Genomic DNA, 15,727 nt, shown 5'->3' on the forward strand with positions numbered 1-15,727 from the left:
GGCTCAGAAAACAATATCCTGAAATGAAGGCCTCAGAAGCAACATTAGAGGTAAATGTTTTTCTCTGACCTTCTGCCGCCCACCTGTCTTGCAGCACCTTTCTCCCCTGAGGATAGCCACAGAAACTAGAATCCCTCTTCTCTATGGTGAGCCATAGAAACGAGAGTCCCCTTTCCCCAAAGACACCCTGGTCCACCCCCAGAAGGAAAGAATGATGCTCAGAGGCACCAAGAAGAATTCAGACAGGGAGGTCTTGCTGGGTTTCCCCAGTCAGTCTACTAGCATTTGATCAGAACCTTTTTGTCCAATCATATTTCTACACAACGCTCCATACTTCTTTGAATCTAAGCATCAAAATGGATAATTTCTCCCATATCTTTGGGTCTTCATCCCAAAGGCTCTTGTGTATACATTTAAAATGAATGAGTATGTCTTTTCTCCAATTAATCTGCCTTTTAAGAGCTTATTTGTCAGTGAACCTTCATAGGGCCAAGAGGTTGGCCCCTGCAGTACCATCTTACCATCTTGGTGCTATAGAGGAAGAACCCAAGGTCTAGAGAGGCAAGTTACTTGCCCAAGATTGCGCCATCTGTACTGGAACTCAGCCAACATGAGTACAGAGCCCAAACTTGTAGTCACTATGGTTCATCACTCTGCTAGAGAAACTGTCCCTTTGCACTAGATCCAGTGTCAAGTGCTATTTGAAATTCATTTACGGTCTAAGAAATTCTTTCTACTCCTCCCCACCTTGAACTAGGGTCAGAGATCCCTCATAGTGCCTTGTGTATACTTCTATCATAGCACTTCTAAGATTTTGTTGTTGTTATGTGTTAACCTACCTCTACTGCTTAGTTAGATCACAAACTTCTCAAGGGCAGAAAATGGTTACATTCACTGTTGTACCCAAAGCACCCAACACAATGCCTGTTGCTTAGTAGGTTTTTCACAATGCCTCTGACTTAGTAGGTTTTTCAGTGAATGTTTATTGAATAAAATAAATGAAATAGAGATAAACCCTAGGCCAACTTATTGCTCTTCCAGCACCAACATCTGCTCCCAGAACTTCTGTTTTCCCCTCTGTTCTCCAAGGATTTCTCAGTATTGAAACCAATATCCTCTTGTGTTTAACATAGAAATTTCACAACTCCATTGAAAAATCACTATGCAAAAGGTAACAATTTTTAGCTAGAGTTCATGTGCACATCCTCCTGGCTAAGATTTTTTTCCAATTTGCTTTCATCATTTTGTATTATAAACATAAATATATACATATATATGTATAAATATTGTTTGTTTGTTTGTTTGTTTGTTTTTGAGATGGAGCCTTGCTCTTTCGCCCAGGCTGGAGTGCAGTGGCGCGATCTCGGCTCACTGCAAGCTCCACCTCCCGGGTTCACGCCGTTCTCCTGCCTCAGCCTCCTGAGTAGCTGGGACTACAGGCGCCCGCCACTACGCCCAACTAATTTTTTGTGTTTTTACTAGAGACGGAGTTTAACTGTGTTAGCCAGGATGGTCTCAATCTCCTGACCTTGTGATCCACCCGCCTCGGCCTCCCAAAGTGCTGGGATTACAGGCATGAGCCACGGCACCCAGACAACACAAATATATTTAGTTTTAAAATACATGTATGTAAAATATTTCAATATTGAATGCAATCTCTAACTGCATCTTTCTCCCCCATAAGTCATGATACGGCCCCACTGAGAATCCCTGGGCTTCCTAATTTTGCTCTGGTCAGACTCCCTTCCCCACACAGAATCTAGCCCCTTGAACTTTGTGTCCAGTGACTGAGCTTTACCACAGTTAAGAAGCGCCTTTGACACTTTCAAGTATTCTCTGACACACACACACACACATACACACACACACACACACCCCTCTATTTGGTCTCTAATTGCTGACAAAAACCCCAGGACTGACTGGTGCTACACATGTTCACATGTTCAGACTTTCACATGCTCTTGGACCTAGTCTGCCTTCCTACCCACCACCTCCCATCTCCCAAGCCTTGTCTATCCTGGTGGGCAAGTTTCATGCCAGGACCTGGCTCTCTCTGTCTCCTCCTTGCCCTCCCATTCCAAAGACATGACACATTTCCAGTAAACCTGAATGTCTAGCAGGTTGAGAGGAGAGAGGCCTCTGCCTGCAGCAAGTGTGTGGCATTTCCCACTCTGGGGAAACCCCAGAAGATAAGGGTTGGCTTTGGTTTGTAGCCAGATTTATCCCTCAGAAGGTAGAAGATTTCAATGAGGGAACTGCTACTTCTTACTGAACTCTAACAAGGTTGTAGTGATTGGTAGATATAATATCTTAGATATTGTATTGACCAAGGAGTGGGTATTATTCACAATCAGAGGAGAAGAATAGGGAAGTGGTAGGTGCTCCAGGTATGTACTCAAAAACACCTAATTTCAATTCCCAACTTACTGTAAACCTGAGCCTGTCATTTAAACTTTGTGAGATCCAGTTTTCTCATCCATGTTATAGGGATAGTGATGCCTATCTTGTAGGGCTATTCTAAGGATGAAATGTGATCTCTCTAACAGTGTTGAATAGATAGTGGGGAATCAATTGTGTTCAACTAACCACCCTCTTTACTAGCACACAATGTGGATTGGATAAATATTAGTTTAAAGTCAGCTTTCCAAATATTAAATGAGAACATGTGTTTGCTTCTATGATCAGAGATTCTAAATAGAAACTTTGCATGCTTATTGCATCAGTCCTTCTAAGAACTGTATTACTGAGATAGATTCATTATAGAACACAGGCAAGACCCATAGATGTCTTTCCCATTGATCAAATAACTTGATCAATGTTATACCCTTATAAAGTGTCATAATTCTGAGTTTATCCTTGTGATCATGTCAACCCCAAATGATAAGAATGCTACTTCATGTTTACCAGGATCTCTAATTGGTAGTTACATACAAATTTGTTATTAAAAAGGAAAATTAACATTATTTAATAAATGACCTTTATTTGATAGCAGCATTTGTAATGAACAACATGAAGAGCCATATTATTTAAAGAGGTCTTTGGCTTCTACAGAACAATTTATCTTTGTCTCTTCAAAAGATCAATGTAATGAAAAAGGAAGTTGAGGTGGAGTTCTAGATGAAAGGAGGAAAAATGCAATATGTCACCCTTGATGTAACTTGGCTTTGAACAAACCTGCTGTAATTGTCATGTTGAGGACAAATGGGGAATTTGAGTATAGACTAAGTGAATATAACAATAATGAATTATTCATATTTTCTTAGGTGAGATGATGGTGTTATGTGTTGAAGAACTGCAAGTTGAACTATATAGAGGTATAACGTCATGATATCTATTTTAAAATGGTTCAGCAAAACAATATATAGGTGAAGGAAATGTGGCAAAAATATTGACAGTTGAGGACTCTAGTGGGAGGAGCTATAGGTGTTTTTGTGCTATTATTTCTACTTCTGTGTATATTTGAATTTTTTTACAATAAAATATAAAGAAGAGCTCCCTGGGAATCCCTGATCTAAAGAGAGAGTTCTAAATTTATTCTATGGGATCTGGTTCCTGACTCTGTTCCTTTCAACACTTGTATCAAATACCTAGAAAAAGAAGACCAGATTGTCAAATATGGGAGGACTAGTCAATGATGGAATCTGGATTCAGAGAGATGGTAACTAGCTGGAATCTAGCTAGAATAAACCCTAATAAGAAATCATATGGGGCATGGATATAGGTGTTAAAATTTTAGCAACCTGAGGAAAGCTGTCAGAACAGTAATTCTCACCAGAAGGACAAAAAGTCTATAGCTAGTAGCAAGTCAATGTGAAAGACTGAATGTGACTTAGCGCTAGGAAGACTAAAGCCATAATAGTCTGCTTTTCAGGAAGTAGGAAATTCAGAACAAGAGAGGTTAAGATTCTTATAGCCACACTAGGCCAGGGCATTAGTAGAATTTTAGATTCTACTCTCTAGGTGCTGTAATTTGAGTGACACTGGGGTGGATCCAGAGAGAATGACTGGGTCCATGTCATACTGCCCAAATAACCTGGGATCTTAAGAGAAAAAAGGGAGTTTTTTTTTTTTTTTTGGTTAAAATTTCCCCAGGGAATATTTGCATTTGCTAATTAGATAGCACTGTATGAAACATTGTTGCTTTTTTTAAATGAGGAGAACAACAGTAAATTTAATGCAAACAGAAAGGAAAAACAAGTGAAAGTGCTTTGAAAAGTTTAAAATGCTACATAAATGTTACTATTTGCCAGTAGAAGCCTCTCAGTGGCAAAACTTCCAAGGACCAGAGATAAAGTTTATTCTTTAAACTGGAAACTTGTCCAAACCTTGTAAGTATTCAAGGACTATGTTGTTTGAGTGTCAGGAAGACAAACAGTTATGTTAATAGCTTATCACCTAGATTAACCCTCTGGCAATTTTTAAAAGATTTTTTTTGTTTGTTTCATCTTGTTCTGTTTTTGAGTCAGTGAAACATTCACATGGTTCAAAATTAAAAGAGCAAATATGGGTATACTCTGAAAAATCCTCTTTCTTGGCCAATTTCTGTCCTCCAGCCACACAGTTCCATGCCTTGGAGTCAATTAATGTTAGCAAATGTTTTTCTTGTTGTTTTTATGCACATCTTACTCTTCATGCATTTTTCTCAATGTGAGAATCTAGCAAGAAAAGGCTTCCTGACTCTAGCTATGTGACATCTCTACAGGATGATCCCCACAACACAGACAGTGGAGGACAATCCCAAGAGGTTTAAGAACAAGTTTTCCTTGAAACAGCAGACATCTGCCAGTACCTGATTCCACTCTTCTGCATTTCATTGGCCAGACAGTTAAATGTCTTGCCAAAGACTTCGCAAAGAACGAGCAATAACTTCTCATGTGGGTGAATATGGCTATTTCCCCCCTCTGACCACTTTCTTGAGATGTTCACACAACTGCCTCTTTGTTCCTGTCTAGAGAACTGGACGGTTGGTGATATGGAGAGCTTTTTTGCTGCAATCACTGAGTGTTCCTGTTTATAACTCACGCCTATTTGCATATTGACCCGCACAAGTGTTCTTCATTTGCGTGCATGTTTGTGTGTATATCTTATTCTACAACTGAAACTATTAGTTCCTCAAAGGCAGAATCCTAATACCTAAATCCTTTATAGCTTTGCTGTCCCAAATTCAGGGATTTTACCTCATTTATTATTTTTTTCCATATTGCTTGGTAAGCTTAGGAATAGACTTTTATTTTTTCATTTGAAATATCTCTCAAGTGTGTTCTGGGCAGCTCCTGCAGGGATATGGTGTCAGCATGAGATATTGTTCTTGTCCTCATTAAACTTTACATTTTTCTAGAGAGACAAGAATTAGGTATATTAAACAGGTATAATATTTAATAAAGTGCTACATTAAGATGGTTTTGAGAGGGAGATGGTTGAAACAGAATTGATCATCCCTGTTTTCTCTAAGGGTTAGTTAAATTTTATCCATTTCTAAATTTTCTAATTTCACCTTGACTCTTCAGAATTTAGTTATAGGTTTATTTATAGAAACAAGACCCATGCTTCCTCTTCATCTTGAAACTCTTCCATACTCTATTGGTAATACTTTCTCATCCCTAAGACCTCCCTCAGACTGAGTAACTACACCCAAATAAGACATTCTAAATAGGGCTTTCCTTAGGAGCACACAAGGTAGTTCTATTAAACTCGTTACACTTAGGCTACTTGAAGTTATGTATTCTTAGACATGTTCAGAACAATGGGCAGCTCCAATGTGTGCTACCACAAGGCCTGGGAGGTGATGGCTCCTGACCGGTCTCCCCTGAGCTTTGACAGTTTGGTGAAGGGAAAATACAAGTGACCCTGAACACAGCACATGGCAGTAGAGGCCTGTAGGATTTCCCAAGGTTAAACTGGGAACTAGATGTGACAACGAGTTAAATATTTGTTTTTAAAAGCTCCAGCATGGCTTTTCCTAAATATAGCATTTTTCTCTATTCATGGCAATAAAAGAATTTTGTAGATTGATTAGTTTTTTAAAATTCCCTGTTAGGGTGAAGAAAGATGAAATAGTGTATCTGACTCATGTCAGTGGACTTTAATTATAATAAGAGTCCTTGTTTAAAACAACAACAACAACAACAACAACAACAAAACAGCAAAAGCAGGCTTTTATCTTAAAACAACAACAAAAATCTACCCAAGATTATCCATTTTGCAAAACTTATCTGAAATATATATTACTTTGAACCAGGAGTAACATTATCAGTAGATTTTCATAGTGAAGAAATTACCATGGCCTATTTATGAGAGATCTTTTGGATGATGCTTAAAAACATGCAGCAGGTAAAATAACTGAAAAGCTCAAGTTATCACCTCTAAGGATCCAACCCAGTGCTGGGAGGATTGGGCTAAAAGGGATGGCAGAGTCAAAACTTTGACTCCCACAGGAAAAATAGAAGCAAAGTTTGGTGTAAGAAGATTTATTTTAAATACTACTACTGGTAGAGAAAAATCACACAGCATATATGCAAATCTCTTTGCAAGTTTAAATTGAAATAATAGCATTGGGTTAGTCCCATGGAGGGGTATGTCAGAGTTGGACTTCCCAATTTAGAAAATTCTTCCCTCAGTTCTTTTATTCTCAGAATTTTGTTGTAGGAGTAAACTGAAAAGGAAGTTCACCAGCTGGCTAACTATTCAACAAAGCTGCAGGTGGAGTATTACTAGTGTGCTGAGGCCACACTAGGTCCAGGTTAGACCTCAGATTCTGGGAAATGAGTTCACACTAGCCCAAGCAAATTGACAGTCATTCACATAGAGAAATGAGATTTCAAATGGAACTAGACTTCTTGTGCTAACTGGTCAACCCACTCTATTTGAGAAACCAAATGAAGTTTATAAAGTTTTTGAGTAGACAATCTGAGCAAAGGGAGGTAAATGATGCTAAAAAGTACCATCAGACTTTGAAAACCTGCTGTTGACTTTTCTCTAATACCTCTGTCGAGTGACTAGATTAACCAGATTAGTGAGTAAAAACATCCTGGCATCCCTTTCCCTAAAGGGCCAGAGACACAAGGATACATCATGTAGACTGGAAATTCACATAGTCTGGGGACCCCTGGGAGTCTCTGAAGCCCTACCAGAGCATCTGTGAGTTACAGTTGTTTGCATAATAATACTAAGATGTTATTTTCCTTTCTTATTCTTCTCAGGAAGCCTCAAGTAGCCTCTGGAAAACCTCCTAAGTACAGTGGAGTTTTCCAGAGGCTACATGACAGGTGATAATGTCATCACTCTGACAGCTGATTGGAAGTGTTTAAAAGGTTTCTCCATTTTAATTTCTAATATTATAAATAGTTCTTTAGCGTTTTCAATGTCTCAGAGTGTAAAATTTCCTAAGACCAAAAGTTTAAGAACCGTTGCTATAGATCATCCATTTCTGTCATCATACTACAAACAACATGATGTTATTATTTTATATTTTACAAGATTTTAGAAATGTCCCAGTACTATGGATGAAGCCATCTTGAAGATATTTGGGAAGTATTCTATCTCACTAGCCACATAATATTCTGATTACCTCAAAAGCTCCAAATAATTGTGAATGGGGCATGTATCCTCTATAATGCATGGGTACAGTTACACCCAATCTTTTCACTGGATATATTAATCTGCAACAACAACAAAAGAAGGAAACATTGTTACCTGTGATGTGTCTCTCCTTTGACAACTATCTGAAATGGTATCACAATTCAAGGGCACTGTTCTTGGAGTTCTTAAACTCCAGCTGAACTGAAACTGAGAATCATAGCCTACCAGGAATTCAGGACAATCAAGCAAGTTTTTCTGTTTTTGTTTGTCTATTTTTTTTTTTTTTTTTTTTGGTGCAATAAGTGAGGCCAATTTAAGGACAAGGCCATTTGTTTGAGATTTTTGAAGTCCATTCTTCAAGTAAAGTCACAGACACTCTGCAAGGGCTTCAGAGACTCCGGGGGTCCCCAGACTATGTGAATTCCCAGTATCCATGATGTACCCTTGTGTCTCCAGCCCTATAGGGAAAGGGATGTCAGGATGTTTTTACTCACTTATCTGGTTAATCCAGTCACTCGACAGAGATATTAGAGAAAAGTCAACAGTAGGTTTTCAAAGTCTGATGATACTTTTAGCATTCTTCAAATACAGTCAGGCAGAAGTTGGTTCTCACATGTTGATTCAGTTTCCAGTTAGTCAGGATCTTGAAATATGACAAGATCATTGCTTCTTGAAGAACAGAGGTGTTCTTTTTATATATATAACCACCGGCCCCCACCCCGGAAACTGGACGCATGAAACATATGTGCCTATAAATATAATATTTGCTAGCCTAGAGTTTTCTTTTGTTTCCCTCATACTGCAGATGGACACAGAGACTGGGACAAATCTGGATGCATACATCTTCCAACCAAAGTAATTAAGCTACATAATACACGCACTAGGTATGGTTTTTATTAAGCAAGGATTAGCTGAACTTCTAACATATGAGAGGCACTAAAGGAAGTGACATGAGAAGGGCAAGGCAAGGCACAGTTCCTGTGCTTCTGGGTTGCAATAACAAATGTCTTGCCATTTTCCAGTCAGTACATCACAGTATCCTCTGTCGTCTACCAGAGTTAACCAACAGAGATAAGGCTAGAGGGCAACTTCTCTTTTTCTTCTTTATTCTTTTTTTATTATTATTATTTATTCTTGTAGATATAGGGGTCTCCCTTTATTGCCCAGGCTGGTCTTAAACTCTTGGTCTCAAGTGATCCTCCTGCCTCAGTCTCCCAAAGCACTGGGACTACAGGCTTGAGCCGCTGTGCCGGGCCCCACATCTTTATTCTTTTTTACACTTATTTTATTTTATTTTATTTTATTTTATTTTATTTTATTTTATTTTGTTTGAGATGGAGTCTCACTCTGTTGCCTAGGCTGGAGTGCAGTGGTGTGATCTTGGCTCACTGCAACCTCTGTCTTCTGGGTTCAAGTGATTCTCCTGACTCAGCCTCCCGAGTAGCTGAGATTACAGGCACCTGCTACCAGCCACACCCGGCTACTTTTTGTATTTTTAGTAGAGACAGGTTTTCGCCATGTTGACCAGGCTGGTCTTGAACACTTGACTTCAAGTGATCCACCCGCCTTGGCCTCCCAAAGTGCTGGGATTACAGGTGTGAGCTACTGCACCTAGCCTATTCCTTTATTCTTAATAAGCTGAATTCATGAGGGATTTCATGGAGCCATCTCTGGCCCCTGTCCTGAGGAAAGAGCTGAAATAACTTTCATAGAAAACTTGTGGCTTAAAAACAGAAGGATGTTTTCCACTTTAACATAGAGAGGAATCTTTAACAAAATAAAATGAGAGACAGTTACCATGTTCCATTTTCATCAACAGATCTTTATAATCATGTAAATTAAACCATTTTATCTTTAGGAGACATGAGAGAGAAGATAGAGGTAACAGCTAGAATACTAGCAATCTTAGGAAGGCAAAATTAAATCATCTTTTGGGAGAGGAGAGAAAATTGTGAGGAGAAGGTGCCAGTGTCAAAGATTGACTTGGCAAGGTTATTTTCTCTCTGGGAGTCTGGGAGGTGATGAGCTCCTACTGCTCACTGCCTCATCATCTTGGCTATTGGTTCCTTTCTGGGCAAGGAAGAACGTTGTCTCTCTGTTAGAGTTTTGTAGGTCTCTGTCAGTAGTCCGTGGAAGACAGCTGTCCTGGGGCCCAGAATGGGCAGTCTGTAGTGAATGCTTTCTGGATGACAGTACAAGAAGGAAGGAAGGACAAGGACTATTTAGATTCTATTCTTAAAGACACTGAAAATAAGCACAGGCCAACAAAGACCTTCAACCTTATAAAACAGATTTAAAATTCACCTAATATTTTGTTTTTCAAATCCACCTTTTATTTTTTTCTTAAGAAAAGGAAGAAAAGAAAATGGAACAAAAACTTCACCTAATGATTTCTTTTAATAAAATTGCCTTTTCCCCTCACAACATTTAAACTTTTACAAATCTTGTCAATGAGGCCAAAAGGAGTATCCAGAAACAAAACTCAAGTATTAGACGTCATTACCCATTAAATTAAAAATGAAGATAAAACATGTCTGATGTTGTAATACAAGTCAGAGAGAAAAGAAGATTCAATTCTCAGGAGACTTTTAAGGGACACATATATAGTTCTGTTCTTTAAAAAAATAAAAATAAGAAATAAATATGATCTTACAAAAAGGCTACAGTAGGCAGAGAAAGTACTTTTGCATTTCAAAAGAAAACTGTATTTTGTGAAATAATTTATTTTGGGGTTCTTTAAAATCCTTACCCTACCTCTTCTTCAAATATGATTTATTAAAAGTTGGTTAATATTCTGTTTTTCCAGAAGACAGATTACTTGAATGGGGGTAAACCAGTGCATGAAATAACACCTTCCCATTGGGAATCACTGAGTGACTAAGAGAATTGGAACTCTGAATTCTCTGGAACAAGCTCCAGAGAACAAAGTCCAACTGAATGAGAGATAGAGACATTACAGGATCACAAACCTTGGTTCCAGTTCAGTCTCATCACTGTACTGAAGAGGGAACAGCAGTCTAAGGTCACAGGCACTAATGGACTAAGAACCAGAACCCAGATATCCTTAATCCTAACCCAGTGCTCTTTGTGCCATATCCTACCACTGTGCCAGGTGGTAGGCTCACATCAGGTGGTCAGCATCTATATTAATGTTTATTGAGATTAAGAGTCTGTGGGTGTCATGGGATTCTGGGATCAGGTCAAAGATTCATGAAGGAATCTCCATCACTTGTAAAGATAAGTTCTTTCTATTTCCTTTGTTGTCATTAATAATTATTGATAATATGTAATGAAAAGCAGAGTCCAGAAAAAAATGCTAGCAATCATTGTGACCAACAGTTGAGTTAGACAGTCATTGGCGGTAATGTTGTTCACTGGGATGAGTCAGTCACTTGGTATTTGTAGCAATCCACAGGGAACACAGCACAGGTGGAAGGTGGCTTCAGCAATAAGCAGCAAGTACCACAGTATGGACATGTCTAAGCTATATAAACCAGCGGGGCTGGAGCAGTGTCAGCAGTTTTCCTGGGTCAGTCAAAGGTGAAGACTACTTGTACCAAAGGTCTAGCTTTCAGTGGGACAACATGCTATTCTGGTTTTACAGGTGAGCACACAGAGAGAGCAAGCCTATACAGCAAGACTAGGATTCCTACCGAGGTCTCATTGATTCTAGGCTAGTGCCTTTTTCATGACCTCTAAGAGCACATACAAGAGCAAAGTCAGCTCAGAAGGGTCATGACTATAATAAACAGTAGATCTACCAAGCTTCAGCTCCTAGCAAGTTTTACAACTACTCTCCCTGTACTCCCACCTCTAAGATCACTGTTCTAGGATGAACTCTACGGATAAGAACCAGGGCCATCCAAGAACATAACATGCTGTTCCCGAGCACACAAAATCTAGCTCTTAAATTGCTAATTGAAGTATACTCCCAGAGATAATAAACTGATGAAAGGCATCTTGTTACATTGTTCTCTAGGGCCAAAAAATGTATTCTTGCTGAGGGAAAGGTATACAATGGTGGGTGTGTATGTGTGTGACTCATTCCTTTGCAAGGCAGGTCTGAAAAAATCCAGGTCCAAAGGAAACTCGGAATGAGTGTGTGGCTGGCACAGATAACTATGACATCAACTGCACATGCCTATCACCCATGTTCTCTTGGCTTCAAAAGAATGAGGTGGTCATAGACCAGGGAACAGCAGAGTGGGTAGCTTTTGTTGGGTGGGTACTCTTAGCTCCAGGCTCTTGGTTCCACTTTGGCTGAATGAGAGCCATGAGCTAGGCCAATATTTTGGGATACATAAGAAGTGATTGATTAGGACTGGAAGACTTTCATTCCACTCCAGTGGATATCCCCAAACCTCAGCTGTAACCTGAGTTTCTCGTCCTCCCTTTTGGCATCCCCTCAAGACATCCCTTCAATCCTCAAATTTCCTTTCTAAATATCTTTTTAGTTCTGGCCTAGTTCCCCTGCAACCTCCTAAGATAAAAGAGTTTTCCATATGTATAGAGTGAGGAAAGTGATCCTGATTTTCTTTACTGTATGTATCAAAAGAAAGAAAAATTCAAGTGGCTTCAGTTAATATGGGAGCAAATGAGAAAATGGACAGTCACTAAAGTGACAGCCTGTGCTGCAGTAAGCCCTTGAATTATATTACCCCAAATAATGGCTCACTCCATCTTCACCAGCCCAGTGTTGCCTTAACTAAAGCTGAGACTTAGGTCAATGCTGAAGCCTGAAATAGAGCTTCTTTCCTTGTTTCTATCAACAGCAAGCGAAGATAAGAATAGCGCAGGCAGCTGCTGGGAGAAGGCAGGTATTTTAGGGAGCTGGTGGAGTGAAAGGTTCAGGGCCTTGGTGAGGCCACTCTGAGGGTATAGAGATGCAGTTCCCCTCCCATTTTCATTGATACCATCAGGACTGCCAATAGGGGAACTTCTATTTTGTTTGTACCCCATCTCCCCGGAAGTCTTCAGCCATATGTTGTGGACAGATCCTGGGAAGGAACTTGACATGGATAAGGGCAAGTGAGGCCTAAGGAGGGCACAGGTGGTGCTGGAGTGAAAGAAGGGCTGTGAACTAATCCCAGCAGGTCAAAAGACAATATGTGAAAAAGAAAGGGATAGAAAGTGAGAATTTTCTCAGGAAATTTAGAAATTATTTTAGGGATCAGACTTTTATTCTACGGCATTTTTTTCTAGTATGTTTCACACTATAAGTACTCTAAAAGAAAGCAAACCTGTTGGGATGTCATCATGGAAAGGCTCAGGGGTAGTCTGGAATTTGGGTTGATGAAGACTCATCATTCTGATTGGAAGAAATAAGAAAACACATTAGTTAATTGGCTAGGACTTGGTAGAAATGTGTCTTTATACATATTTATTTATTTATTTGTTATTATTATTATTTTTGAGATGGAGTTTTTGCGCTTGTTGCCCAGGCTGGAGTGCAGTGGTGTGATCTCAGCTCACTGCAACCTCTGCCTCGCGGGTTCAAGCGCTTCTTCTGCCTCAGCCTCCTGAGGGGCTGGGATTACAGGCGCACACCTCCACACCTGGCTAATTTTTGTATTTTCAGTAGAGATGGGGTTTTACCATGTTGGCCAGGCTGGTCTAAAACTCCTGACCTCAGGCAATCTGCCCACCTCAGCCTCCCAAAGTGCTGGGATTACAGGTGTGAGCCACCGTGCCCGGCCTCTTTATACATTTTTAAACACATGTGATCTCTTGAATCCAGACCTGTTAACCTGGTGATCAAGCCACTTTCTAGCAATGCGAGATGAGTGGTCCAAAGACTGCTAATTCTCAACCTCTTTTTGATTAGCGTTGTTTTCATGGATTTTTGATAAAACCTTCATTTTGAATGTTTTATTCCACTGTCAGAACATACGTGGTCTGAAAATAGGAGGAATAAAGGAAAGAGTTCTCCAATTTCCAGAAGAAAAAAAAAAAGCAGAACTCTTCCAGATCAATAATCTACCCTTAAAGAGTAAAGTTGAGAAAATATTTTGGTTAGAACCTTCCCATTTCACAGAAAATGCCCTAACCACATCCTATTTCTCCTGGTGGCCAAGGCTGTGGAGGTGACCCTTGAGGAAAATGCATATAAGCCAAAACCACTTCTACATTAGTCTAAATTGCTTAATTTCTAAAGACTGACACATTAGTAAACTTTGATGGGCCATCTAAGGCTCTACATTCATTTCATGGTTTCTACTTCCACAAAGATCTTCCAAGATTATTTTTGCTTTGCTACCAAAAATATAGCGAGTTAAGCCAGTTTGCTTTAATCAATTGTCACTGAGATTGAGAAAAAGAGAAAGCAAAACCCCTTCTATTATCCATTTTGGGCAAACAGGCAGATGGTATGTTCAGAACTGAATAGTTTAAACTCTGTCTATTCTATAATTCAACAAATATGTATCTATCCTGCCATCTTTTCTCCTTCTCTTCCTTTTTTCCTTCATTCTTTTCATTCTATAAGTATTATAATTCCTGCAATGGCTATAATTAAAGTCACTTTTTTAAAAAAAACATGATTTCTGTGAAGATAATTGCACTTGCCTACATATGCAGTGATACTTAAAAAGTATGAAGAAAGAAACCAACATCTAGTGCTAGGAACAAATTTGGAAAAGTTCAAGATAGAACCAGGCCCTTGCTTTATAGTCACTCTAGTTAAGTCTCAAACAGAAGTTGTATGTTTTCCTCCAAAACACTGAAAAAAAGAATACAACAATCACTCTCATGATACATCTGGTTGATGTTGACATGATTTTAGGATTGGTTCAATCCTTGATCTTAGTTTTAGAGGGATAAGAGCTATTTGTTTAAAATACAACTAATTAATGTTCTGGGATTTTGCATTTAAATAAAGTACAAAACTTGCAAGATAAGTAAAATGGGGCAACAAATTTCAAAAGGTTATTCCACAGAAGGGTGGAATTTTCCTCAGAAATCTCTGATTTTACATGCTTCAGTTTTCCATTTAAAGTTCATAATGAATATTTATTAGAATTACCTCTATCATATAAGAGCTCTTTAAAACTATAGAGTCAGTACAGGTAAATGTTATTATTGATGGAGCTTGTACTGCTCAAATAGCCACTTCCTCCATAACCTTGTCTACCTTGGCCAGGAACTGGGTACATGTTTTCAGTGTATCTGGGTCTATATTTGAGTCTGGAACAAATGGCCCTAAGGTCATAAATGGAATCAGGACATGTACCACTGTGCAACATAAGGTTAAAAAAACCTATTTATTTTTCCACATTATTGCTTTCTGTATGAGGAAAAAATTAAAATGGCCATTAGATTACATATAGCTTTCTTGGTTAGTCATATGTCAGGGTGAGTATATGTCTACTTTCCAACCATCTATTGCAATGCAAGTTGACCTGTGTTGATGTCCTATTCAGAATGAGTCCATGTTTTGTATGTCATAATAAAGTAAAAACAGAGTCCTTCTTCCCTAATAGTTAAATATAGAAGAAAAAAAAACCTTTGAAAAATCAGGCCGGGCGCAGTGGCTGACACCTGTAATCACAGCACTTTGGGAGGCCGAGGTGGGTAGATCACCAGAGGTCAGGAGTTTGAGACCAGCCTGGCCAACATGGTGAAACCCCATCTCCACTAAGAAAAAAAAATGCCAGGCATGGTGGTGGGCACCTGTAATCCCAGCTACTTGGGAAATCGAGGCAGGAGAATTGCTTGAACCTGGGAGGTGGAGGTTGCAGTGAGCCAAGATTGCGCCACCGCACTGCAGCCTGGGCGACAGAGAGAGACTCCATCTCAAAAAGAAAAAAACAAAACAACACAAACCACACAAAAAAATCAGAATTCCAATTGGATTTTATATCTGTTATACGCGATCTTGATAAAGAAAATAAAAAGCTTTAAATAACAACCAAACAAAACTGATAAAGAGGAATTTTAGTTACTAAAACGTAGCAGAGAACATCTTGGACTAAGGAAAGATTATGTGTAATCTTCCGTATCTTGGAGATTAGATATGTCATCTACATGGAGAACTTGTATTTAGTTCCATCTGAATTATCAAAGAAATTTCCTATTCTATTTCTTATATTGTTCTTGTGAAGGTGGAAAGGAAGATTATACTTTCTGCAATACTTTCAGTAGTTGTTCAAGC

The 15,727-nt window shown here is 39.0% G+C and overlaps 1 protein-coding gene across 2 annotated transcripts in view; it reads right to left on the reverse strand.

Moving 5' to 3' along the window:
- Positions 1-9,382: 9,382 nt before the first annotated feature.
- LOC105554130 (chromosome unknown open reading frame, human C1orf105) overlaps positions 9,383-15,727 on the reverse strand; it is a 59,776-nt gene continuing 53,431 nt past the window's right edge. Inside the window, exons 6-7 of one of the 2 annotated variants that reach the window (XM_012000428.1) lie at positions 12,819-12,886; positions 9,383-9,760 (exon numbers count right to left, since the gene is read on the reverse strand). In XM_012000428.1, coding sequence (XP_011855818.1) covers positions 9,615-9,760; positions 12,819-12,886 — 214 coding nt within the window. In that variant the 3' untranslated portion in view covers positions 9,383-9,614. The remainder of the gene's footprint in view (positions 9,761-12,818; positions 12,887-15,727) is intronic. The other variant, XM_012000429.1, reaches the window with a different exon arrangement.

Source organism: Mandrillus leucophaeus, unplaced genomic scaffold (assembly GCF_000951045.1).
Source record: "Mandrillus leucophaeus isolate KB7577 unplaced genomic scaffold, Mleu.le_1.0 Scaffold629, whole genome shotgun sequence".
NCBI lineage: Eukaryota > Metazoa > Chordata > Mammalia > Primates > Cercopithecidae > Mandrillus > Mandrillus leucophaeus.